The 25,105-nt window shown below is 63.1% G+C and overlaps 2 protein-coding genes across 5 annotated transcripts; both read right to left on the bottom strand.

Moving 5' to 3' along the window:
* Positions 1–309: 309 nt before the first annotated feature.
* TBC1D24 (TBC1 domain family member 24) lies at positions 310–21,322 on the bottom strand. 4 transcript variants are annotated; one of them, XM_045541213.1, is made up of 9 exons: positions 21,249–21,322; positions 7,520–7,600; positions 5,685–6,764; positions 4,481–4,639; positions 3,417–3,480; positions 2,971–3,066; positions 2,411–2,642; positions 1,910–2,080; positions 310–1,334 (listed from the first exon to the last, which is right to left on the bottom strand). In XM_045541213.1, the coding sequence occupies exons 3-8, from the start codon at positions 6,647–6,649 to the stop codon at positions 1,926–1,928; spliced, it is 1,671 nt and encodes a 556-aa protein (XP_045397169.1). In that variant the 5' UTR covers positions 6,650–6,764; positions 7,520–7,600; positions 21,249–21,322; the 3' UTR covers positions 310–1,334; positions 1,910–1,925. The 4 variants fall into 4 exon arrangements, with proteins under 4 accessions (XP_045397169.1, XP_045397170.1, XP_045397171.1 ...); XM_045541214.1 differs by lacking the exon at positions 21,249–21,322 and adding an exon at positions 18,108–18,322; XM_045541215.1 differs by lacking the exon at positions 21,249–21,322 and adding an exon at positions 15,436–15,501.
* Positions 21,323–22,330: 1,008 nt separating this feature from the next.
* On the bottom strand, positions 22,331–25,105 carry NTN3 (netrin 3). Its single transcript, XM_045541212.1, has 6 exons — positions 23,783–25,105; positions 23,523–23,711; positions 23,278–23,427; positions 23,105–23,155; positions 22,924–22,998; positions 22,331–22,694 (listed from the first exon to the last, which is right to left on the bottom strand). Exons 1-6 carry the CDS (start codon positions 24,708–24,710, stop codon positions 22,345–22,347), a joined length of 1,743 nt encoding a protein of 580 aa, XP_045397168.1. The 5' UTR covers positions 24,711–25,105; the 3' UTR covers positions 22,331–22,344.

Below are 25,105 nucleotides of genomic sequence, written 5' to 3'. Positions count from 1 at the left end.
TAAGTATCTCACACACACGCACAGAGCCTGGTTCATGACGTCGAAGTCGTGACTAAGTGGCCCCGGCCCTCGGGGCGGCCACACAGAACCTGCCGGACTTTCTCACCAGAAAACCAACTCCCAGCCCAGGAAGTCCGCGGTGGGGCCCCACAGTCACGCTGCGTTTGGGGAAGGCTGTAGTGTCCCGGTGACAAAGCGAGGACGAGGACGAACACTGCAGGTGCAGCCCCCGACCCCATTTGGCTGCAGGCCCCAGGGAAGCCCCTGGGGACCCCTCTGGCTGAAGAGACCAGACTTGGACCCCTGGAGTCAACACTACAAGACTGTGTTTAATGAACACCTAAGTTGGCGGCCCAGACCAGGGCTGTGGGGCGCGGAGGAGGGGTGGGGAGGGCTGCCTCGGTCAGTGGGGGTGAGCAGGGACACCCCCTCCCAACCCTCTCCCCTTGGGGACAGCAGGGCAGAATGATGCGCCCACTTCACAGTTGGGCAAACTGAGTTCCAGACAGGGTTACCAGCTTGCCCAAAGCCACACGGGGTTCTGGTCCTTCCTTCTGAACCACTGTGGCCACGTTCAGAGGTGACACAAACAGATGGGCAGAGGATGACCCCCACACAGGAAGAGCAAGCAAACGAGCGGAGATGGGCACAGGCTCCCCGAATGGTGCTGGCTGGAGCCGCGTGGGGCCGGGGCGGGGCAGGACCCCTGCCATCTGCACCCGTGACCCAGGCCTCCCTGGCGCTGGCACAGCCCTTGGGCCTCTGTGTCTCCCCTCTTCCCCCCATGGTGCCTCCAAGACCAGGGGAAGGAGGTCACAAGGCAGGAGGGGGAGTCATGGGGTGGGGCTGCTCCCTGCAGTGCCGGGTGGCATGTCCTCCCCGGCACCTCCTGTGCATTGTGGCCTGCGCAGGGCTCAGGCAGGACAGGGGACCAGCCCCCGGGGCTGTAGGGGAGAGACACATGGAAAGTTCTGGCCTATGGCCAGCCACAGCGCCACGACGGGCAGAGGGAGAATGTGCACCACACGGGGCCCCGGGGAGGGCGCAGGGCCTGGTGAAGAGGAGGGGCAGTGGGCTGAGAGCTGGCCACGCTGAGGGGTGTGGACAGGAGCAGGGCCCCGGTCACTGCAGTGACAGAGGTGAAACGGGCAGCCACAGAGGCTGCAGGGGGCTCAGGGAAGCCATCGGGCTGGAGAGGAGGAGGCTGGGAAGCCCCGGTGGGTCCCGGCTTCTCTGCGCAGACCCTTGGGGGTGTATCAGGCTGGTTTGGGTCGTTCACAGAGGGCCCCTCCCAGGGCCACCTCTCCAGGTGAGGCCGGCAAGAGCTTCGGGCCCTGCAGAAACACAAGGACATGAGGTCAGCCCCATCCCGCCGGCCCCCCAGGGAGGGGGTAGAGCCCCCAGCAGCGGCAGATGCAGCCCTGTGGACCTGCGTGGGGTCACGGTTGGGGAGGCTGGGAGGGGCTGGGGAGCAGGGCCAGAGGCCAGGCAGAGGGTCCTGGGGCTGGGGTGGGCGGGGATCTTGCCAGGAAGCAGCCCCGGTGCCTGTCTCCTCCCGGGACCCACACTCAGGAGGGGAGCAACACCACGCGGCACCAGCAGGGGGCCCCGCGGCCCCACACTTGGCGGCAGGCTCCTTCTGCATTTCCTGACCCCCCAGGCGCAAAGCCTCCACAGTGAGTGATGACAGGGAGCCCCCACCCAAGGCCTCGAGCTCAGGACGCAGCCCCTCAAGGAGAGCCATGGCACGGGGTAGGGGAGGAAGATGCCTCCAGGTGCTGGGGGTGGGGGGCACCAGGCCAGCCGTGCCAGGCCCGGCCCCAACCCTGCCCCCCACGCGGGTCTGTTCACTCTCAGCTCCCTGGGGAGGGGCCCAGCCTCTGCCCCCCCACGGCGGGGACTCAGTCACCGTTGGCGCAGGCCTGTCACTGAATGTCAGGGTCTTGGAAGCCCCAGGCCTCGATGGCAGCAATGAGAAAGTTCTCAGAGCAGAGGGGCTGGTTGTTGAAGGTGTCACAGTGGCCCGTGCGGCCCCGGTTCAGGTCCCCGTCGATGTAAAGCGCCTGGCCACCACCTCCGCCTGTGGGATGCTCAGGTCAGCGGCCGCCCCTCCACCCGATGGCCGGCAGCCCCCTCCAGGCGGTCGGCACTGCCCCAGGCTTCCCCACCTGCAGAGGCCTCTCGAAAACCACAGGCTGACCTTTGACCCTCCAAAGCCCCTGGGTGGCTGGACCCCGCTTCCCAGCCCATGGCTCCCGCTCCTTGTGCCTGGGCCACTCCTGACAACCCATGGTACGGGGGCTCCGGTGAGGCAGCTGCCATCCTGGTCAGAGGGGCTGGGCGGGGGGCTTCGGCCGCCATCCTCCCTGTGCCCTCCCCAGGGCAGGCAGGGCCCGAGCGGGGGGCCCACCGACGATGAGGCAGTCGCTGCCCCCCGCCATGAACATGGACTCGGTCTTGGAGGGCAGGTTGAAGTGCCGAGTGGCCAGGAACGGCGAGAGGCGGTCAGCGGGGTCCGAGGAGACGGAGTGGCTGAGCGTGGCGGGGGTGGCAGTGGTCTCCGAGGACACGAGGGATGTCGGCTTAGTCAGCTCCGGGTGCCGGATGACCACCCACTCGTAGCGCTGCACCTCCGGCTGCAGCTGGGGCGGAAGGGCAGCATGAGGGACTGGTGCCCGGGCCCCCAAGAGCCACGGCCCGTTTTCATCCCAAGGGTCTTTATCCAGAGCCCACGGCGGGTGGGGGGCGAGCCAGGGGCCTGGGAGGTCGTGTGCAGGCAGGTAAAGCCCCCGTCATGGAGCACACAGTCTAAGAACCCAAACCCAGAAGCAACGAGGAGCTTGTCCTGCAGGGTACCCACTGTGACAAAAGCAAGGCAGGTCTGGGAGTGGGGCGGCCAGCTCGACCCCGAGCTCCCCGGGGGACTGTGGCTGCTGGGCCTACACGGGGGCTGCGCTTGGCCCCACTCACCCTAAACACAAAGCATTCTCCGGTCCCGAAGAAGCCCAGCTTGCCGCCAAACTTCTGTCTCTCACTCCAGTCTGTTGACAGGTAAGCTCCACACACCTGGGGAGGAAGGGCCAGGTGAGGCCGCCCCGCCAGCCCCGGGTGTCACCTTGCTTGGGTTTGCGAGGGGCCCAGCTGGGAGCTGTGCCGCGGGGCAGTCTCCACCACCACTTGGGGAGGCAGCAGCCTGGGAAAGGCAGAGTCTGGGGTGGGCGCACCCCCTGTCCCGCCAGGGCTTGGGGCTGGCCCTGAGGGAGGTGGGTGGTCGCCTCTGGGCTACCCTCATTCCCCTCCGTGGTCTCAAGCGTAGGCCGAGCCCCGTGTGCTGGCGACATCCCGGCTCTGACTTTGACATCAGCCCGGGGAGACACGGCCCCCCAGAGCACCCTGCTCCTCGGGTCCCTCCTCACCTCCTTCTGTGTGGTCTTGATGAGCAGGAGGGTGGGCTCGTGTCCTTCGCACTGGAAGTAGAACCTGGGCCAGAGAGCACATGTGCCAGCGGCCGCCGGCACGCCCTCCCCCCGCGCCTCCGACCAGCTCGCACAGACCCTCGACCCGGCTGTTTGGGGGTGGACGGGCCTGGGAACTGCACTTCCCTCTCTCTGGGGACCAGGCGTGGTGGCCGAGGACCTGACAACACCCCCGCCCTGACCTCCTCCCACCCAGGCCCTTCTGGGCCATCCTGGGCCTGTCTGTCCCAGTGTCGCTGGGAGAAGCTTCGTGGCAGATGGCTCCGGGGCAGAGCCGAAGGCCAGGTGCTTCGGGGAAGCAAGAACCAGCGGAACAGGTCCCACTGCAGGAGGCTCGGTGTGTCCTGGGGAGCCTGGCATGTGGGGAGCCGGCGGCACCGGGAAGCCTGGGGAGGTGCCCAGGGCTTGGCTGGCGTCCCTGGTGTGCCCGGGTAGTGTGGCTTCAGCAGCGCCAAAACACTCGTGGCTCTACAGACGGTGCTGCCTGGTGGCTGGGCCAGCACTGTCGGCATCATCTCTGCCAGGTCACCTGGGGCCCAGACCAGACCTTCCAAGGCCACCTGCCATCAAGGCTTAAGGGGAGCCGTGCCAAGCACTGGACGCGCCCAGCAGAGCCGCCTTGGAGGGCAGCGTGCCCGGGACGCCCGTCAGAAACCACTTGGGGGCACAGGGGCAGCGGGTGAAGCCAGGGCCCGTCGCCCACGTGCTCCTCTCCCCACAGTTCTGTGAGCTCCTGACGTGGGAGTCCCGCCTCGTGTCTCCACGGGGCCCACACGGGGCCCTGAGCTGTGGGGTGCCCGGCAGGGACCCCCAAGGTCTGGATGGCCTGGGAATGACAGATGCCTAGAAAAGGGGCCCCCGATTCTCAGGCACCACAGGGAGAGGCGGGACCTCACCAAGTGCCTGGGCTCCAGGCCACGTCCAGCCGTCACAGGCAGGACTCGAGGGGGCAGCTCCGCAGCTCGCCCCGCCCTCCGTGCCCCGCCCCCGCTGCAGGGCCTTACCTCGTCAGGCTGTACCCATGCTGCAGCGACGAGAACAGCAGGAGGGGCTGGCAGAGGGCGAAGCGCTCGGGGACCCAGGACCAGATGTCTCTCATCTCCTTCACGCTGACGATCTCCGAGCGGAAGTTCTCCGCGTGGACGGCCAAGTGCACAAACTGCCTGGGGAGAGCAGGCAGGGGTCAGAGTGCGGGGAGACCAGGACCCCGACCACGCCCCAGCCCCGAGCTGGCCCCCGGAACCTCTGGAACTAAGCCTGGAGGGAGCTTCTCACCTCCTGGGCCAGGTTGGGAGCCTGGTTCTGGGCTGGACAGGAAGGACCGCTCCCAGGGGCCTCCCGCCCCGCTACAGAGAGGGAAGAAGGCCCAGCCCGGGTTGGGACAAAAGCACCTTTTCTCTAAGAAATCAAGACAGAGAGTGACTGCTCTGGCAAGACAGGGCTTCAGGGCCAGCCGAGCAGCGGCAGACAGCACAACTGAGGCACGCGGACAGACAGAGGGGCCGGGAAAGCTGGGCTGCAAGAGCCAGCCAGGCCTGGGAAACAGCCAGCGGCCGGCGCAGAGCCGGCGGCAGAGAGACAGAGCCGGCGTGGAGACGCGCTTTCAGACCTACCTTTTAGAAAGTGAGACACTGAAAAAACAGGAGGAAGCAACGGACACGGAGAAGAAAAATAAAACAGACAAGGAGAGGTTAGTGGTGAGTCCCCGTCCCCAGATGCACCTTCCTTTGGCCCAGGAGAAAGAGGACTCTATGCCAATAGGCCCCGCCGTGGCATGGTCACAGTGTCAGCTGCTAAGCCGTCTTGGGACACCATGTCCCTTCCCTGCCCTGCTCCCCAGGGCCTGTGCTCAGGGCAGGGAGGCCACGTCCGGCAGCCACGGGACGGCTGGCCACGCAGCCCAGAGCTGGAGGGCAGAGCAGGGGCTGCTCTGCGATGACCGCGGGGGGTGGGCCCGGCCCCACAGGCCTCCTGACCCCACGCTCGGCAGCCAGCTCCCATCTCAGCCTCGGGCCGACCTCTAGGATAGGACCAGGAGGGCCGTTCCTGTCTTCCAGGGTCCTTCTGCCCACTCACGATGGGTGGGCAACGGGCGGCAGCCCGAGGCCGGCAGTCTGCGCTCACCCCCGCCCCCTCCCCGGCCGGCGGCTCCTACCCCTTCTGCTCACCACCCACCCCCCTGCCCCACCCGGCGGCCGCGGCTCCTACCTCTTCTGCTTGACGGTGATGCCCTTCTGCTTCAGGGCCTTCTCGTTGGCCATCTGCAGCAGCTGGATCTCCTTGCGCGAGAACAGGCGGATGGCGAACGCTTTCTCCAGCAGCTTCTCGGGGGACACGGTCTTGGCGATGTCCTTCACGAACTCGCGGATGTCCTGCTTCACGCTGTCGGACGCGAGCGGCTGCCCCGCTCTCACCTTGTGGAAGAACTTGAGAATCGCCAGGGCGACGCGGTACAGCACCTTGTACCCCTCCACCAGGAAGACGTCGAAGACGCGGGCGAAGTGGCTGAGGGGCAGCTCCCCGAACAGCCAGCGCTGCCAGTCCGCGTAGACCTGCAGGACGTCCTCCGACACGGCCACCATCAGCTTGTGGGCCGCCTGGCAGTACTTGTTCACCAGGTCCCCGAACGTCATGCAGGAGGACTCGAAGGCCAGGAAGCTCTGGTCGATCAGCTTGCGGCCGGGGTCGTTGCAGGCTAGGATGCGGCAGGCCTTCTCGAAGCACTCGGCCTCGTCGATGCTGTAGTGCAGCAGCAGGGCCACCACGGCCGGCAGCGCGGGGCAGAAGGACACGTCGGGGAACTGGTTGGCGATGCACAGGAGGATCTTGCGTACCGCCCCCTCGCCGCGCGCGTTCAGGCAGTAGCTGGGCACCTGCGTGTTGTCCACGAACTCGGGCAGGGGCAGGCTGCTGGTGCTGTGCTTGCCCACAATCTTGCCCACGATGTCACTGTACACGCTGGCGTCCGGCGTGACCGTGCGGCAGGGGATGTCGCGGATCAGACGCTGGTACACCTTCCCCCGCAGGGCGTGGCTGCGAGCCCAGTAGCCCTGGCGCGCTAGCTGCTTCAGCTCCTGCAGCTCCGTGCAGCTCAGCTCCTTGGGCCCCAGGTCCTGGATGGCGGCGTCCATCTTGTCCCTGTCCACGAAGCAGTTGTACCCCGGGGAGTCCATGGTGCCCGCTGTGCCCAGGGGAGGACCCGGGCAGCCAGGGGGCGAACGAAGAGGCACTAAATCCTCCAGACCCCTCTCCGAGGGCCTCCCGCTAACCCGTGCGCCATCTCACACTCTGTAGGAGTAAAAACACATTTTCAGGTCGTGTGTTTAAAGGTTCACACTGTACAAAACGTTTTTTGCTTTAATCTTTCTATGAGTATTACAAAGGTACCAGCTAAGACAAGTGACTATTCTGAGAAGTCGTCACGAACTCGAGTTAGCTTCCCTTCACGGAGCTTGTGACATTACTGGCGTTGGCCACACAGTTCTGACTAACGAGAGGCCAGAGACAGAGTTCCCAGAAGGGCTTCGAGAGCCTGACTCTGCTGAAAACAACTCTCTGCTGGGCACAGGGGGGTCACGCTAGGCTCCCAACCACCCTGTGGCCGGGGGGCTTGTGAGAAGGCGCCGGCCAGTTCTGAGGCTTTAGCCAGCCGTGTGCTGTAAGGAAAACGCACACGTCCCCGGTCCACGTCCCCGGTCCACGTGCCCGGGCTGGAATTCTGAAGCCAGCTCCGAACTTTATAAAACTGTGAGCTTGAAAGCTATGTTTCAGGCAGGTCACTCCAGAGCAGAGTCGCTGGTGGGGAACGGGCGCGGGCAAGAGGGAGAGGTGAGGAACAAATGGAGGGGGTCACAGCTTCAAAATGAGACATTGCTGGGTCCAAATGAACCAGGAGTACTGGGGGCTTGGTCTCCATGACGGGCGGCGGCTGGGTTCGGGCAGACGTTAAAGAAACGGGTAAGATGTGCTTTCTGAGACCCGCTGGAGGACAGGCGGCCGCCGTCGCCAAAGGCTGCTGTCCTGGGCACACACGTCAGACTGACCTTTCCGCCTGGGACGGCACGGTGTCCAGAGAGGTCACAGAGGCCTATTTCAGTGAGTTCTGGCTTCCCCTGCATCTATTTCTAAAAACAGAAAATGCAAATGCTACTTTAAAACCTTGCATGAAAGGTAGAAAATTGTAGTGTGGAAACTGCACCTGTGAGACATGTGAGAAAGCACCTCCATGCCGTGTTCTCTCGTGTGTGGTGAAATACACGCGACACAGATTTACTGTTTTAGCCTTTTTGTTTTTTCAAAGACATTCTGTCACCCAGGCTGGAGTGCAGGGGCATCATCTTAGAGTCACAGAGCTGTATAACCTTGAACTCCTGGCCTCAGGTGATCCTCCCACCTCGAGCTCCCCACGTGCTGGGATTATAGGTGTGAGCCACTGAGCCGGGCTAGTTTTAGCCATTTTTGACTTTTACCTTTTTTTTTGACTCACTCACTCTCCCACTGAATCACCAGTTTTAGCCATTTTTTTTTTTTTTTTTTTTAGGCAGAGTCTCACTCTGTCACCCGGGCTAGAGTGCCGTGGCGTCAGCCTAGCTCACAGCAACCTCAAACTCCTGGGCTCAAGCCATCCTACTGCCTCAGCCTCCCGAGTAGCTGGGACTACAGGCACGTGCCACCATGCCCAGCTGATCTTTTCTATACATATTTTTAGTTGTCCAGCTAATTTCTTTCTATATTTTTTTAGTAGAGACAGGGTCTTGCTCTTGCTCAGGCTGGTCTTGAACTCCTGAGCTCAAACGATCCTCCCACCTCGGCCTCCGTTTTAGCCATTTTTAAGTGCATAGTTCAGGGACATTAAGTGTCTTCACGCTGGTGGGCTGAACCTTTTCACCTTCCCAAACTGAAACTCCTCACCCCCCAGACAGCCACCGTGTGACCATGACAGGTGCCTCGTGTAAGTGGCATCGCACGTGTCTGTCCTTCTGGGTCTGCCTTATTTCACTTAGCGTAATGTCCTCAAGGTTCACCAGCGTTACAGCAAGTGTCAGAATGTCCCTCCTTTTGAAGGCGGAATACTATTCCGTCACACGGAGACCACGTGGTTTATCCGTCGTCTGTGACGGACACTGGGTCATGTCCTTCCCCTGGCTATTGGCAAGGACGCTGCTGTGAACACGGTGCACGATGACTTGAGTCCCTGCTTTCAGTTAGTCCAGGGATACGTCCACTGACACAGTTTCCACAGGGGCTCCGCCACAGAAAGCATTAATTAAAACAAGGTTTTCTCATGAAAACATTAAAATCATATTAAATTGACTTTAATACGCCCGCAGTAGGATGAGGCCCCCACCAGGGCCGGCACCTTCCTCCTTAGGAGAAAAGAAACCCTCATGGCAGTTGATCAGTTTGCGCTGTCCTGGGAAGGAGGGCGGGAGGGTCCCCTCCTCCCCTAGCTGCCCCGCAGGTCTCGCGTCCCGCGGCCAGGCCACATCGCACGCTCTTCCATGAGTAACTGACCTAAGCAGCACCGAGGCCGCAGGTTCCCGCCTGTCGGCTCTGGGCTCACGGACCTCTGCAGCAACCCCTGACCCATCCTGTTTGAGTGAAAAGAACTGGCTCCTTCTCAGGGCAATAAAGATGTTTATAAACAGAACAGGAGCTGGGCAGGACAGCGCCAACCTTCACTCAGCTGGCCCCAGGTTCAGGTTGAATATTAAACTGGAAGCTCCAAAAGCGATGACTGCACCTTGCAAAGTTCCTCCAGGGAGAAGCAGACCCTGAGTTTTAGGCTGCAGCAAGTGGTCCAGGGACATGCTGGATTCGGAGGCACACAGAGGAAAGGACTCTTGCCGAAGAGCCTGAAGGTGCCCCTGGGTTCTCGCCTCTTCCCCAAGCCCCCACCCAAAAAGAGAGCCCAGCGTTTCTGGGGCCAGGCAAACGAGGTCTGTAATGACCTCCATAGGGCATTTATAACAACCAGGCCTGGGTTGGTTTCCTTAGGTTAAAAAAATTTTTTTTATTACACAAGTGATACATGAATACATAATCACAAAAAAGTCAAATAGTACCAAATTACAGAGTAAAGACTTAGAGTTCTGTTTAAATCATCCCCTCTAATCCCACAACCCCTCTACCTAAAGATAATTACCATTACCAGTTTGCTATGTATTCTCCGAAACCTTTTCCTTGCCTTTATACACACTCACAGCGGAGTTCGGCTTTCTTTAAACTGGTCGCTGGGCCGGGGAGGCAGGAGAGGGAGGAAAGTGATCCCGACAGGCTGGGGCAACCACGGGCTGGAGGTGGGCCTCTCTCGCTGCAGCGCCTGTCCCGGTCGCCCACCTGCTGCTGCTACACAGCACGGCCACACCTGCTCCCACGCCGCCAGCAGGGCTTCGCCTCTGCCCCGCGGTCCCCCAGCTGCTGACAGAGGCGCCACACCTGGAGGAGGCGCCAGCGTCCTCGTCCTGCCTGGGCGGTCGCGGGGCTGATGCAGGGAACGGTCTAGCTCTGAAGCCAGACGCCCGGCCACGAAGTCCAGCTTTGCCACTTGTTTGCTTAGACCTCGGCCGAGCCGTGCACGCTCCCTAAACGTGCAGCCTCCCCGTCTATACAGCAGAGCTAACAAATACTAGCCACCGCCTCGCGGGTTTCAGTTCCCAAGCAACGCCTGCGACTGCCTTGCGCGCTCACTCTGCACTCCCTGGGTGGGGTGCGGGTGACAGCCCACGAGCGCATATCCCAGGAAACCCACTCTCTGCCGGCCGCGCGGCCCAGGGCAGCCCGCAGCCCCTGCTCCAGTGCCCCTGGCTGTGAGACGGCTTTCCTGGGAAACCCCTTTCCCTGGGCCTCAGGAGGGAGGGAGGAAATGCTTTCCCGCCACAAACACTGCACTCACCTAAAGCCCCCCCACAGCCCCGAGTTCACCGCAGGGGCGTGGAGGTGGGCAGGGCTGGTTCTGCCAGGCGGCCCTCTCTCAGCCCAGCCACCTGCAGCTCCCTGACTTTGGGCGGTGGGGAAGCACTGTGTCTCTTGGCCTCGCCAGCAATTCTGGGAAAACAGGAAAAATTCCACTAGACACTGTGTTAGGCCCACAAGAAGTACAGACAATGACCATTTCAAGGTGGCGGGGGTTCCACACAGTGCGCTGGCGGGTCTGGAGGGTGACGGCTACTTTACAAAGGGTCCTCAGGGTAGATCTTACCCAAGAGGTGGCATTGGAGCCGAAGTGAGGAGAAGGAAGTAGTCAGGACAATGGAAGTGCAAGTGCAAAGGCCCTGAGGCAGGAACAGCAGAGACAGGCTAGAGGGGCAGGTGGCCCAGTGGTGCCGAGGAGGTTGGATTTTCTCCTGAGAGCAGTGGGAAGCAGGGAAGGGATGTGATCCAACTGATGTTTCTGTTTCGAGGATCAATGGAGGTTGTTCATAGAAGGCACCCGGCCCAGCTGGCAGGCCAGGGTGGCTCAGATGTCCCCAGGGTCTAGGGCCTGGCACTAGGGAGGCATCAAGTGTCTGGGCAGTAACAGACCCCTTGGGCCGATGCCTGCTCCATCCTGCAGAGGGGTGCGGCTGCGGGGGCCGGGTGGGCAGCACCCCACAGAACACCCCCTCACTGTCCCCCCACTGCCACCATCCTGCTGCTTCTTTCCCACCCAGAAAGCCGCCTCCAGTGAGCTACGCGGCCTTTTCCTCACCAACCCAGGGACCTGCAGATGGGAAGCAAACGGTCCTCAAAGGAACACTTAAGTGGAAATGAGTGATTTTCCATTTCCCCAGCATGTTATCTTGCTACAGGTGACGCACATGACCACGGTGCCCTCTGGCCACAGTACTTGGTCCTGGGTCTGCCAAGGGGTGAGACCACAGGCTCAGACACCCCTTAAATAGCTCCAGGCTTGGAGCCGGGACGGCCTCCTCTGGGGATGGCGGTTCCTACAGGAGACACTTCAGCCAGGAACGCCCCACGGCAGCACAGGTGCTCACTCTTACGGGAGCTCAAATAACCCCCCAAATCCGTCCTCCCCAGCGAACACCCAGGAAGGGGCCGGGGGCAGGGAGGGAGGAGTCCATGGCTCCCCACTCCACGAGGGGCCCGTCTGGCCGGGAGGTGGGGTGGGAGGAGCAGGTGGTACGTGGGGACCGGCCTCCCCGTGCACAGTAGCAGGAGACACCCAGGACCAAGCAGGGCCCCCCCCAAGCAGACAACCCCCTCGCCCCCTCCCGGGGGCCGCTGGTGGCAGCGATTTAGCTTCACACACCTTCTCGCCAACCCCGAGCACAGCCGGTGCAGGTGTTGGCTCCACTTCAGAGAGGAGAGGATCGCGACACAGAGAGGCTCCCGGGGTCCCCAAGCATAGGGAGGACGGATCCTAGTCTGGGGACTCCAGAGCGCTCATGGCCACCCTCTAGCGCCCCTGAGCCCCAGCCCACAAGTCACCAGAGAGGCACAGGTGCCCCAGCTGCCTCCCCAGCAAGCTTCTCAATGCCCTGCTGTCCCCAAACACTGCTGCCGGGCCTGAGGAGTCAGAGACCTGCTGCACTTCTCACCTCTTAAGTGGGGGATGTGATTTTCCCAAACAATTGGATTTGCAAACAAACTCTCTTTCATGTGACAAAAACAGAACCACAGGTTTAGGTGATTATATCTTAACTCCCCACTGGGCCTGCGGCTGGGGGGGCCGTTAACGGTTAACGGAAGGGGAGTGGCCGGCACAGCCACATGCCCCCGGCTCCCCTCTCCCCAGAGGGACTGTGCAGGTCCCAGGCTGGGCGCTGGGGAGAGCAGAAGAGGCCCAAGAGGAGGTTGCACCCCAGCACCCAGGAAGTGCGGGAGAGCAGCAGGCGGGATGCAGCAGAGGGCACCTGCACCCCAAACCCACAAAGACGGGGTGTGGGCCTGCGGGGGGGGGACGGTGCGTGCCCAGAGGCACAGAGGCAGGGAGGGTAATGGCGAGGAGGGGCTCCCCACAGGGGCTGGGGGAGGTCTGAGCAGGTGGTATCAGATCTGCATTTAGAAACCCCCTCGTGGCCGTGGAGGAGGAGGAGGGGCTGGAAGAGCTGGGGGAGGATGGGAGGCAGAGTCCAGATGGGACTCTGGGGGCCGGGACGAGGCCATGCCGGGGAGGGTGGACCCCATCGACAGTGTGGCCTGATAGGGGGACAGAGACCAGGCCACACGGGACTCTGGCTGAGGGTCAAGCAATGAACAGAGAATCGCAGCCCAGGGAAACTCCATTTTGGAGTTTTCTGTCGCCCAGGCTGAAGTGCAGCGGCAGGATCACGGCTCGCTGCGGCCTCGAACTCCAGCCTCAGCCTCCCAAAGTGCTGGGACTACAGGCCCGAGCCACCGCGCTCTGCTCATTTTGGAGTTTTAAGTGCCAGTTTCAGTACAGACGCTTCTCAAACAAATGCCAGCGCTGCTGGGGTTGGAGGCAGGGCCCAGGGGGCCTCACGGCCCACGTGTCCCAAGCGAGCCCACGGCACATGAGTTGGGGGGCTGCACACACACCCAGATGCCACCAAAGGACAAACTGCGAGAGGCCGGCGCTCACCACGACTCCAGCGTGAAGAGCTGGTGCCTTGGCCTGGCCACCACACCCACCAGGCCACAGGGCCAGCCCCTGGGGCCCGCAGGGCTCACAAGGCCCCAGGGCTCTGCCGGCTGAGCCTTAGTCACTGTCACAGAGCAGGGCTCGGGCATCAGGTGCTGCTTGCTCAGCTCCTCTCCAGTCTGGGTGCGGGATCAGGCATGCAGAGTAAGGCCGGGCGCCCCAAGCGTGTGGGGAGCCCTGGGCACCTGAGGACAGGGGACAACAGGAGCGCAAAGAGGAGGCACTTTGGTCCCTGAGGATTTCTGCCTGGCAGGGAGAGGCGCACTCCGCAGGCAGGTTCCCCTAACGGAGCCCCTCGCCCTTGCTAACCCGGCACAGATAGGAAAGAGACCATCGGTCCGGGAGGGTGGAGCCCCTGGCACCAACCTGCTGGGCCAGGGAGGACAACAGAGGTGACACGACCAAGCTCCACTGCAGCCCCCGGGCGCACACGTCTGCTGCCTGACAAGGAGATGCTCTGGGGGGTGGGGACACTCCAGGGCGCTGGCCAGTGGGGGACGGTGGGGCAGGGCACGTCTGGGCACTAAGGGCTTGTGCCGGGCAGGCTCATGGGACAGAGCCAGGAAGGGCATCTGGGTGGAGAGTCAGGTAGCACAGGTGCTGGGACAGGCGGGGAGCGGGAGATGTCCCAGAGGCACATGCGGCCCAGAGCCAGGGAAGAGGAGGCGGGAGGAACACACTGGGCAGGGACGGGAGGGTGGCTGCCAGCATTCACCCACAGGTGTGGACACCCTCCTCCTGTTGCAAGAAGCTTCCTCTCAGGTCCGGTCTGGCTTCCTCAGGAGGGCCCAGTCCTCCCCCGGCCCACTGGGGAGGGCCAGGAAACCCCCACCGCGTCCTCCTGAGACCTGCGGGACGCCGCCGCCGACACAAGCAACTCCCGAGGGGCGAATGCTCAACCCCCAGGGCCCCTCAGCCCCGGAACGACAGGACATCACCGTGGGCCCTGACCCTTGACTGGCCTCCTCTGTCCACCAAGCATATCTTTCTGGAACCTTCCGCGTGCCTATGCAAGGTCCCTGGCACTGAGCTAGGTACAGCAAATATGGAAAGAAAACACCTTTCGGTACAGTCGGAGCTGATTTGTAGACACCCGTAAGGCAGAGAAGCAACTCGGGGCGACTATGCCACAGCACGGAAGGCCGCCCTGGAGGCCATGCCACCAAGCGGGGGCTCGGGGGGCAGGTGGCGTTGCAGGTGAGGGGCCAGCACAGCCCCCACACGGAAATCCAAGACTTGCTGTGTTTGGGGGGCTACAAACCGCTACTTCCTGGGAGCGTTTCTAAATGGGGGAGGGAGGCCTCTGCCCCACGGAGGGGCCTCAACCCCATCCCACTGATAAGGGGGCCACCAGGGTACTGAGGTGAAGACTCGTGATCAGGCTTTCATTCCAGAAAGATCTGCCAGGTGGCAGCCTGGAGGGTGGGTGCAGAGGCAGCAGAACCATGTGGCCAGGGGGCGACAAGGTGGGTGGCGAGGAGGGGGCAGGCTGGCCGCCAGGTGTCCACTGCACGCAGGGTGGGGCTGCCCGGGCTTCCCGTGCACAATGCCGGAAGTGGGAGAGGCCCCGCATGGCACAGGTGAGAGCCCAGTGAGCCCCTCGGCTGCAGGATGATGCCTGATTCGGGCAGGATAACCAGTGGTAACGGTGTCACTAACCAGGGTGACTCCAGTCACTGGTCTCCCCAGGCCTCCTGACCCTGCTGCTCTGCTTTTGGCACCCCCCACCCCCGCCAGCTCCCACCTTCTTTTCTGCTCTGGCACTTGTCTATGGCAAACACACATGTCATCCCCTCCCCAAACATGCACTTCCTCCGCCCGGCCGGACAGCACGCAGGCCCTCCCCAGGGCGCTGTCCCCTCCCCGGCACCCTGCCCCCTCTCTGGTTCCCAGCCTTCTCTCTGTGCTGCCACCACTCGAGGGCCAAGTGGGCATCTCTGCCTCTTTTCTGGTCATCCCAGAAAACCACCCCGCGCAGAGGTCACATACTCCTACACCCCGTCGTAAGCCCCGTCCTAGGGCTCCTCACGGCCCTCCTCCCACCTGCCAGCGCCTCCCGGCTTTACCCCTTTGCCGGCTCAGCCTGCTGAGTCACGCCAAGCCCCCGCGTCCCTCCTCCTGTCTCAGCCACATGGAAAAACCGTACAAGGAAGCCAGCCCGAGGCACGAGAGCCTGGGGGTGGGGGACATCCTGCCGCCTGCTCACCGTCCTGGTCCCGAGCTCGAGCCTCGTGCCAGCTGGCAGCCTGGCAGGCCTCGGCAGCCTCCCACCCACTGCCCCAGAGGCAGGGGGCCGTCGGGCAGGAGCACCCCACTCCGCTGCACTCCCGCCCCCCAGGCCCCAGCTCTCACCTCCTGTGCCACACGCAAGCCCCAAACACGGCACCGGAGCGCCAAGGCCGACCCGCTCTGGCCTCCTCCCTTTCCTTCCTTCCTCCAGCTGCCTTCGCCCCTCCCCGCGGCTGCCAAGTCTAACGGACCCCTTTGGGCCCTTATCTCGCCTGCCACCCCCAAACGCCATCTCCTCACCGCTTCCTCGCTGTTTTTGCGGGAGCCCACCCTCTTCTGAGCCTGGAATCCTGCTGTGGGCTCCAGGCCCGTCCCTCCAGCTGCTTCCCGGTGCCCTGTGAACGTCCCAGCGTTCGTGCTCTGCTGCCTCCAGTGCTGCTCGCTCCGACGCCCGGCGCTGCTGCCCGGGCTCACGGGCACGCTGCTCTCCACCCGAATCCCTGCCTGGCCCCGCAGCAGCTTCAGGAGTCCTGGCCACACTGTGCCAACGCAGTCCCCATGCTACATTCGGAGGGACTGTCACACCTGTCCCTGTGTCCCCTTTCTCCTCTCGTCCAGTCGCCCCTCCCTCCCAGGCCCTCACACGGCCCCCGGGCAGAATGGAGCTGGCAGAGCTCAACTCCTCCCATTCAAATCTGCCCTCACCCCAGCAGCCGTCCCGTATGGCCACTCTTCCAGCGCAGGGTGCCTTCCGCACCCAGGTGCCTCACACGACACCCAGTGTGCCCTGGGGAGGGGAAACAGGAGAAGGAAACAGGCAGACACTCAAGCAAATCACAAGCTACTTGGGCCTGAGATGAAAATTTAATTTTGAAGGCCACGTGACGACAGGGAGCATCAGCCAGCTTGTCCCAGGCACGAGACCTCCGGGCGGCACCTTTGCGTGCCAGGACCGTGAGGTGTGCTTGGCCTCAGCCCTGGAGCAGCGCACAGGGATTTTTCAAATATTAATGGCGCCCGGCATTCCGCAGTGACTCCAGGTAGCCGGCTGCCAGGGAACCTGATAGTGGGCTCTCTGCTGCTGACACACAATGGTGGCACGTGCCAGGTACAACGGGTGTGGCCAGCAATGAGGTGTGAGTCAGGGCACCACGGGCCAGCTGGCCCACCTGCTCTGCTGGCTGGAAGTTCAAACGCACGTTAACGGTGGCTCCTGAGCCACTGCAGGGGGTCCCACAGGGCAGTCTGAGTCCCATCCTTGGCTGGCCTCTCAAGACGGTCCCTGTGTCCCTGTCTCAGGCAGAACGCCTTCCCCCAGCCGGTCTGGCCCGCCCACAGGCAGGGCTGGAGTTGGAACGGGCTCCGCCAGCCCAGAATCAGCACTTTCTGAGCGCAAAGGGTCTCCCCGACAGCAGGTCTGGAAAGACACCCGCCAGGGCACAGAAGCAGCAGAGGAAGTGCGTTCTGACGGGTGCCCGTGACAGGTGCGCCTTGGAAGGCCAGGCACATAGCAGGTTCTTCACGATTGTCTTCAGACTGAGTGAGCCAGCCAGCCAGGACGAAGTCATGCAGGTTTAATCATTCTAACAAAGCATTCGAGACATGCTTCCCGGATGCCAGCATCCTGAGGCTGGGGCACGGAGGCCCGACCCTGCCCTGCCCTCAGTCACCCCAGCTCAGTTGACGTGTGCTAACCACGCCAGTGCAAGGCGCAGGTCCCCTGACAGGAGCACATGGGGCGTCTGGGCCCCAGGCCCACAAGGGCAGAGGACCAGGGAAGGATTCCTGGAGCCAGCACCTGCCCCAGCTGGGCCTTAGCCCCAGGACACAGCAGAGACAGCGTGGGCAAAGGACGGGGCCGGGGAGGGCAGAGCCCGTTCAGGGCTGTCTGGCTCAGTGAGTGCGGGCCCGTGGGCGTCTTCCGTGGCTCAGATTAAAAGATAGTTCTATAGTCTAGACTCACGGGTGCCAAGCAGCCACAGGGCCTGAGGCGGCAGCCTGAGACCCACTGGGCTGCTGGTAACAATGGTGCCCCTGTGTGCAGGGAGGGGACAGCCCCGGAAGATGGAAGAGTTAACGTCCACACCTCGATCCTTCTAAGGCCCAGCAGTTTACCAAGACAGGAAGCCTAGAAAGACTCTCACTGGGAAAGGATCACGGAGGATAACTAGGGACTGAGGACAATGTGACACAAGGAAAGGCTGAAGGGACAGAGCTTTTGGCGGGACCCAGGTGACCAACTCCACTTCCAAGGCCACAGTCAGTGGAAGGGCTTTTACTGGTGACAGAATCACCCACCAGCCAATTAAGACTGTGTAACATCAGGCAGACACACAGTTCCAGAGTCGCATGTGGCGTGTCCTTGGTCCCTTGTACAGGGCAGACCATGCTGCCTGCACATATGACAGCAGCAACCCTGGGTCTCAGGGCTCGAGAAGGCTTTGTCCAGAGTTCTAAGAGTGAGAACGCTCTGACAGGACCGACCCTTGGCCTGGACATAAATGGGGTCCTTTGAGGTGAGTGACCCCCAGTCTGGAGGTTCCCCAAAAGGCAAACTGACTCGTGAAACAAGAAGGCCGTCGGAAGGACACTGCAGCCGTGCGAGTGTGCCGCTGTAACAGCTCACGTTCCTTCACTCTAAGAGACACACTACATCTCTGTGATAGAGGTTAGAAGCCCACTCCTTGCCCCCATCCCCCAAAAAGCAATGGGCTACTCATTGGCCTTCTGTTACCTATTTACTGTCTTAGAACATACTATTAGGTGCCTGTAGGGTTCAGCACTCTTTTTCTCACCTGCACACTCTCGGGACGACGCAATCCACTCCTCAGCCCGGACGCCACACGGCACCTGCAAAACGCTCTCCAGCCGGGTACGCTCTCCTTGGCTCCAGACCAGCCTGTGTCTACCCACCACCTGGACGTCACTGGTGACCAGATCAGCATCTCCATGGGAAAGTCAGGACCTTTCCCCAGGCCTGCTCCCTTCCCACACACGCCCTGCAGGGCCCGGCACCGCCAGCTGCCAGCAGCGTTCCCTCCCTCCTCCCTGGCCCTTCCCATCCTGCAGCCACTGGTCTCCGAGTCTTGCTCTTCCTTCCGTGCTTGCGTGTCTCTGGGTGCACCCCGGCCTCCGTGCAGGCCTCCCCCAGCCCACCCTGGCCTCCACTTCCCACTCATCCTCCAAAGACATGAATCTGATCCATTACTCACAAACCCAAGATCTTCAACGGCTTCCTGCCGCTCAGGGTGAAAGTCAAAGTCTTGGGCTGGCGCTCAAGGCCCTTCCAGGTCTGCTGCCAGCCCAACTCCCTCGCTTCCTCTCCCTGCTCAGCCCTCCTCCCAGGGCTGCCCACCGCCATTCTCCCAGCAGCTGGTGGGAGGACGCCACGTCCTTGTTACTTCACGCACTTGTCCCTTTGCCCAGAAGGCTCTTTCCCTCTCACGGCCTTGCCGCTCCCAACCACCCTCAACACAAAGCTCAAGTCCTTCTCAGGACCACCACCCGCCTCATGCGGCCTGACACCACGCCTCCGAACCCACTGTAACCTCCCCTGCCTCTGTCAGAGCGCCTACCATGTCCATTCACCCGTCTCCTCACCGCACCGTAAGCTCAAGGGCAGAAACCAAGCATTACTCAACATCCTAGCCACAGAGCACGTGGCACGGTGCCTCCTTACATGAGGTGTGAATTCAATAAACGCATGCTGAAGCCTGGTGTGGTGGCTCATGCCTGTAATCCTAGCACTGTGGGAGGCCAAGGTGTGAAGACTGCTTGAGGCTGGAGTTTGAGACCAGCCTGAGCAAGAGCAAGACTCCATTTCTACAAAAAAACAGAAAAATCAGCTAGGTGTGGTGGTGCACACCTGTAGTCCCAGCTACTTGGGAAGCTGAGGCAGGAGGATCGCTTGAGCCCAGGAGTTGGAGGCTGCAATGAGCTGTGATGACGCCACTGCACTCCAGCCTGGGCAATGGAGCGAGACCCTGTCTCGGACAAAACAAAAAAACCACGCATGCTAAAAGGATAGAGAAAATCACTGAACAATGAATTCAAGTTCATTCTCAGTCAAAGCCTGAGGTTTTCTTTCTCTGATATTATCTCTATTTGAAAGGCAATGTTTGAAACAGCCACTGAAATTGCTGCTTTGAGTTGAAAAGGACTTCTTCCACGTACAGAGTTGTCATAACAGAAAAGCTATGCTCAAATAGGTAGAACATTGAACAGGGTCAGCGTTAAGTGCTTTTTTACAACCTGCTGCATAGTCCTTATGTAAGTTCAACAAGAAACCATCTAAAGGCAAACACTTAAATAGGTCTTCCGAGGTTGACTCCATCTGTAGAGAATTAAGAGCAACACTGTGTGCCCAAGGTCACTTAAACCTGCTGGCAGATGTGGTCAGTGAGAGCTAACAAGGCCCATCTGCAGGTGAACTTGCAGACCTAGGGTGGTAAAATGTACTGCTAGGAAAACCCTGCCTAGATTACTAGCTTACTTCTGCGTCCCCAGAAGGTCACCCTGAACCCGGCTGAGGGCCACTGCATTGGTTCACATCCATGGTTCCGACAAGAGCACCCTGATCCACTTCAACAACCATTCAGAGAAAACCTCCGACCCATCCCACGCCAGGCCGTGGGAGAGCCAAGATGGATACAATGTGGCTCTAGCCCTACTCACAGGGAAAAACAGGAATGTTTCTCAACACAGCACTTGTTACCCAACAGATACTTCATGCACAGGATTTATCTGAGTGCTGAGGAGATTAGATGAGGATCAAGCCAGAATAAAACGATGCGCACGCAGGGGTCGTGCCACTGGCTAGGCACAGAAACTGTAAAATCTTGGAGGAATGTCTTGGTCTTTTGTTATCTGGGCGAGTTTCTCCTGGTCCAGTTTCCTTAAAATGAAAACAACCTGCCCGCTTGTCCTCACGGCAATTGAACCAACATTTACAGGTGCCTACCGTGTGCTGGGGATAGAACGTGAAGGTGAAGTCCTTGCCCTCAAGTGAAGGAAATGGCAGCACATCCCAAACAGAATGGTTGTTTCTGCAAACTGCCAGGAATCACCTGCTGACTCTAGAGCAACCATACAGCAAAATAAGGAAAATCACCTTCTGGTGATTGTTAGACCTGGAAAAGCAGACAGACTCCTCCTTACTAGGAATAAGCTGCCAGGGGAAAAACAGCGAACCCAACGTCACCACCACAGCCACTACCCCAACAGTCAGCCTGTACCTGCACACAGCCCAGGTGGCTCTTAACAGCCTTCGGCCTTTAATGTCAGCACAGCAAGTAGTAACCCAGGCCTGCAGCACATATGTTTCGCTTCCCAGCCTGTCTGTACTGTCACCAGAGAAAACCTGTGGCCAGGGCCCCAGCACCCCTGCCCAGAGGGGAGCACGCCCAGGTGCAGCCAGCCCAGGTGGTGCCAGCTCTACCCCCAGCTGTGCTTCCACTTCCCAGGCCAGAGCCTGGCACAGCGGCCAGGAGGTCACCCGCTGGACAGGGCTCAGAAGCTGGGTAGACACCTAGGTAAGGTGGACAGGTGTGTCACCTTGGGGCAAGTGGAGGGCTGGGAGGAGCTGCCGGTCTTCGAGGGCAAAACCTATCAGAGAATCTTGCAATTTTGACGGAGTCCACAAGAGGATTTCCTACCCGGCAGAGACGGAAAGTACCCCGAGGAGACAATGACACAGAGACAGCTCTTTCCGAAGCCACTTCGCCCTCTCCTGCGTCGTGCCCCAGCCCCAGGCCGGTCCGCCGGGCGCTGCCAGGTTCCGGAGCCCCCTGAGCGGCGCGTGGCCCCCCGCACGCCCGCCTCTGACGAGGCCCCGCAGCCCAGTCCCCAAGCCCGCTCCCCGGCGTCCCCCGCCGCGGTGACAGCGGCGCCGGGGCCCTGCGGCCCCGCGACCCCGTCACGCCCCCGCGCGCACCCACCTCCGCGCAGTGCCGCGGGCTCCTCCGCTCTCCGCGCGACGGTGGCGGCTTTCTGCGCACGCGCGCAAGCGGCCCCGCCCCCGCCGAGCACGCGCCGCCCGCTGCCCACCCCAAACGCCCGCGGGTCGCGGCCCGGCGGACTCTGGGCATGCGCGCTGACGCCGCGGCGGCTGCGGCGGGAGCATGCGCCGGGAGGGCCGGTCCCCCGGCGGAGGTCCCCCGGGGCTAGCCGAGCGCGTTGGGAGCTGCGGGCGTGGGGAGCCCGGACAGCTGCCCGCTGGAGTCCTGCCCGGCCGGGTCACGCGTGAACCCGGGGCCGCGAGGGCGTGACGTGTCGTCCCGAGCCGGCGGATAAGGGGCGCAGGAGGGTCCTCGGGGCGAGACCCGAGCGGGGGAGCCCGAGGCTCAGAAATGTGGCGCAGAGGCCGCCGGACGGAGACCAGAGGCAGGGACACGGGCGTCCAGCCACAGAGACAGGCCGGGACCGATGGAGGGACCGGAGAACCCTGCCCCGAGTTGGACAGGGGCGGCCGTCCGCGCGGGGAGGGGCCACAGCACCCTCCGCGGGCCCCGGCAGGAGGCGGGGGGTCACGGTCCGGGCAGTGGACTTGGGTCACCGAGCCCCATGGGGGTCACAGGCCTCTATGGTGGCCACCGTGGCTTTTGGGAAGGTCAGAGCTTTCGCGGGTGGATCACCGCGTGGGGGGGGGTGCAGGGTTTTAATTACAGTAGCCCCTGGAATGTTCTCTGAACCCGGAGAGGCTCTGGCATCACAGGGGGTTTGCAGCCTTCTGGGGTGTCGCAGTGCCCTGGGAGAGGGCAGGCAGCGTTGAGGGTGGGGAGACCGGGGAGCCCTGGAGATAACAGCTGCCCAAGTGCCTCCAGGAAGCAACCTAGAGCTATCTCGCACTTCGGACTCGGGGCGCCTGTCGCGGCGTCGTCACACCCCTCTGAGACCCAGGCGTGAGGCACCGAGGGAGGTGCCGGGCGGGGACGAGGCGGGGGCCCAGACGGCGACACGCGGGAGGCGAGCAGACTCCCCGGCGGGTGAAGGCGCGGGGTGAACTTGCGCCTGACTGTGCGCCCCGCCCGCGGCTCAGGCCGCGCCGCAGCGCCCCCGCCGCTCGCGCCGCTGCAGCCTCCGCAGGCGCCGCGTCCACGCGTCCCTCCAGGGCAGCACGAGGCTTCCGCGGGCCGCGCTGAGCCCCGGCCCCCGGGCCCCCGCGCCCCCGCCCGCGGCTCCCGGCCCGCCCCCCAGCAGCAGGTAGCGGCGGCCGGGTAGCAGGCGCGGGCAGCCGCAGGCCGCGTCCTGGGCCGGCACCCACAGCGCGCTGCTCCCGCGCCGCGCACGCTCCTCGCCGCTCCGGAACACGGCGAGCACCGCCACCGGGAAGCGCGTCCACGCGCCGCGTGCCTCACCGCGGGCGCCCACCGCCACCTGCACCGCTGCGGGGAAGGCGAGAGGGGCGGGGTCAGAAGGGGCGGGCCGCGCGCGGGAGCACAGGGCGCGGCGAGGGCACAGAGGACGGCGGGGGCTAGAGGGACCGGGCCGGCGACGGTGGGGGGGCACTTGGGCAGCGAGGGTCAAGGTATTCTAAGGGGAGGTTGGCGGAGGAGGGGCAAGGCGGGAGGAGGAAGGGGAGAAGGTCGAGGCGGGAGGCCCAAGGCGGCCTACCATAGTCCTTCCTGCAGAACTTCCTCAGGCTGATGCGGTAGTTGCCACTGGCAGGTCTGCAGTGCGAGTCACAGTCTGGGGGGAGGGTGGAAGGCTGGCACAGAACCCCACTGCCCCCCACCCGTCGCACCCTCCCCCATGGTCATACCTGACTCAGGGCCCCTGTTCCCTGTCCACTCACCCTGGGGCTCCACAGGACTGCTCTCCTCAGTGGGTCCAGGGACAGGGGTCTCTGCGAAGAGGGTGGGAGAATGGCCGGCCATGGAGGAGCAGGGGCGTCTGCAGGGCCCCAGGGACAGACAGGCAACAAACAGCAGGGAGCTGGGGTGGCTGAGGCAGGGCAGGGTCACTCACTAACACAGGGTGCCACCGGAGAGCGGCTCTGCTGGAAGCCAGGGGCACAGCGGTTGCAGGTGAGGCCAGTGACCCCGTCCTTGCAGGGACACTGGCCTGTGGTCTGGTTGCAGGTTTTGCCAGCAGCACCCACGGGGTGACAGTCGCAGGCTGAGGGCAGAGGTGGGAAGGGCCTGATCAGAACCCCATCTGGGGCTCTGGGGACCAGGAGCTGAGGGCATGCGGGTGGCTGGAAGCAGGCTCACCCCTGCAAGCGCGACGGTCACTCAGGGCACGGCCAGGGTCTCGATAGAAGCCCTCCCGGCAGTAGTGGCAGTGGCGGCCAGCAGTGTTGTGCCGGCAGTTGAGGCAGACACCCCCACTGCGGCGGCCAGACAGTCGGTACAGCTCCATGTTGAAGCGGCAGCGGCGGGCGTGGCCGTTGCAGGAGCAAGCTGCAGGGAGGGACAGGTCAGGGGCATGCTGGCCGGATCCGAGATCCCCAGGCCACCTTCCAAGGCCTCACCAAGGCAGGCGTGGGACTCCCGGGCGGTGGCCCGCTGCCACGGCCTGTCGCAGTAGAAGGGCTTGCAGCGGCCGCAGTCAGGGCCCTCGGTGCCATGCCGGCAGTCGCAGATCAGGTGGCCCTGGGTGTCCGGCAGGCACCGTGAAGCATGCCCATTACACTTGCAGCGACCGCCCACCTGGAGCTCAGTGGCTGAGTAGGAGTATGGGACTGTGGCCTCCGAGTCCCTGGTGTCTGCGAGTGTGGCAGGCCTTGTGAGCACTATGCGGATATCTGTGGCGGTCACCCAGTCTTGGAGCACCGGGCTGCTGTCCAGATCCAGGCCTGACGGGCTGCCATCCTGCACACTGAAGGCCAGAAGGCCACCACCGTCGGGCTGGGCCTGGGGTGCAGGAAAGCACAGGGCCTCAGGCCCTGGGCCAGCCGGGCCATCGGCAGGGGCAGGGGGGCGGCCGTAGTCCAGGCCACAGTGGGAGGAGAAGAAGCCGAGGGGGGCCCAGCTGCGGCCATGGTCCTGTGACTTGAGCACGGCCGCTGACACCGGAGGGGCCGAGCAGAAGCGCAGGCTCACGAAGACCAGCTCGAAAGCCTTGCCCAGGGGCACCGTGAGGGTCACGTTGAGGGGAACCCGGGGCAGCAAGTCTGAGCGCCAACACAGAGGGCTTGCCGTGCCCCCTGCAGAGGTCAGGAGGGCAGCAGGATGTGCCCGCCGCAAGTCCGAAGCATCACAGGCCCGGGTGGCCGGCCGCCCGCACGTGCTGGATGCCAGCACCTGGCGGCCTAGAGCTGCATTCACCAGGCCTGGCACGCAGCTGCGGGGTGCGCCCCCCTCATCATGGCAAGGGTCTGTGGGCACAGGCGGCCCCGGGCTCAGTGCGGCCAAGAGAGTGCTGGCGGTCAGCAGCAGCCCCCAAGGCCAGCAGTGCATGGCCAGAGCCACCTTGGGTCAGCCAGCTAGGGGCCCCACGATGCTGCCCTCGGGGAGGCAGAGCCGGTCCCAGGCTCCTCCTGCTCCTCGCAGTGCTGTCCCGGCAGCCCCAGCCCGGGCCCAGTGGTGGGAGCAGCAGCCGGACGCCGGGCCGAGTGCAGCAGCGGGGATGTTGGCGCGTCCTCCTTCTGGGCCTGGAGCGTTGACAGGCGTCGCCTCGCTCCCCGGTGCCTCCGCCCTGAGGAGGCCCCACCCGCCGCCCGCGGCTAGCACTCACCCACCGAGGGCCGGGCGGAGCAGGTCTCCCGGCCTCCCGGGAAGGGCTGGGGGCGGGCGGGGCCAGGGGTCCCCGGGCCGCCGCCTCCTCCCGGCTGCAGCGAGGGCAGACGAGCTGT

This window comes from Lemur catta, chromosome 2, assembly GCF_020740605.2.
Source record: "Lemur catta isolate mLemCat1 chromosome 2, mLemCat1.pri, whole genome shotgun sequence".
Lineage (NCBI taxonomy): Eukaryota > Metazoa > Chordata > Mammalia > Primates > Lemuridae > Lemur > Lemur catta.
Note: the sequence above shows the minus strand (reverse complement) of the source record. Positions and strands in the feature narration are given on the sequence as shown.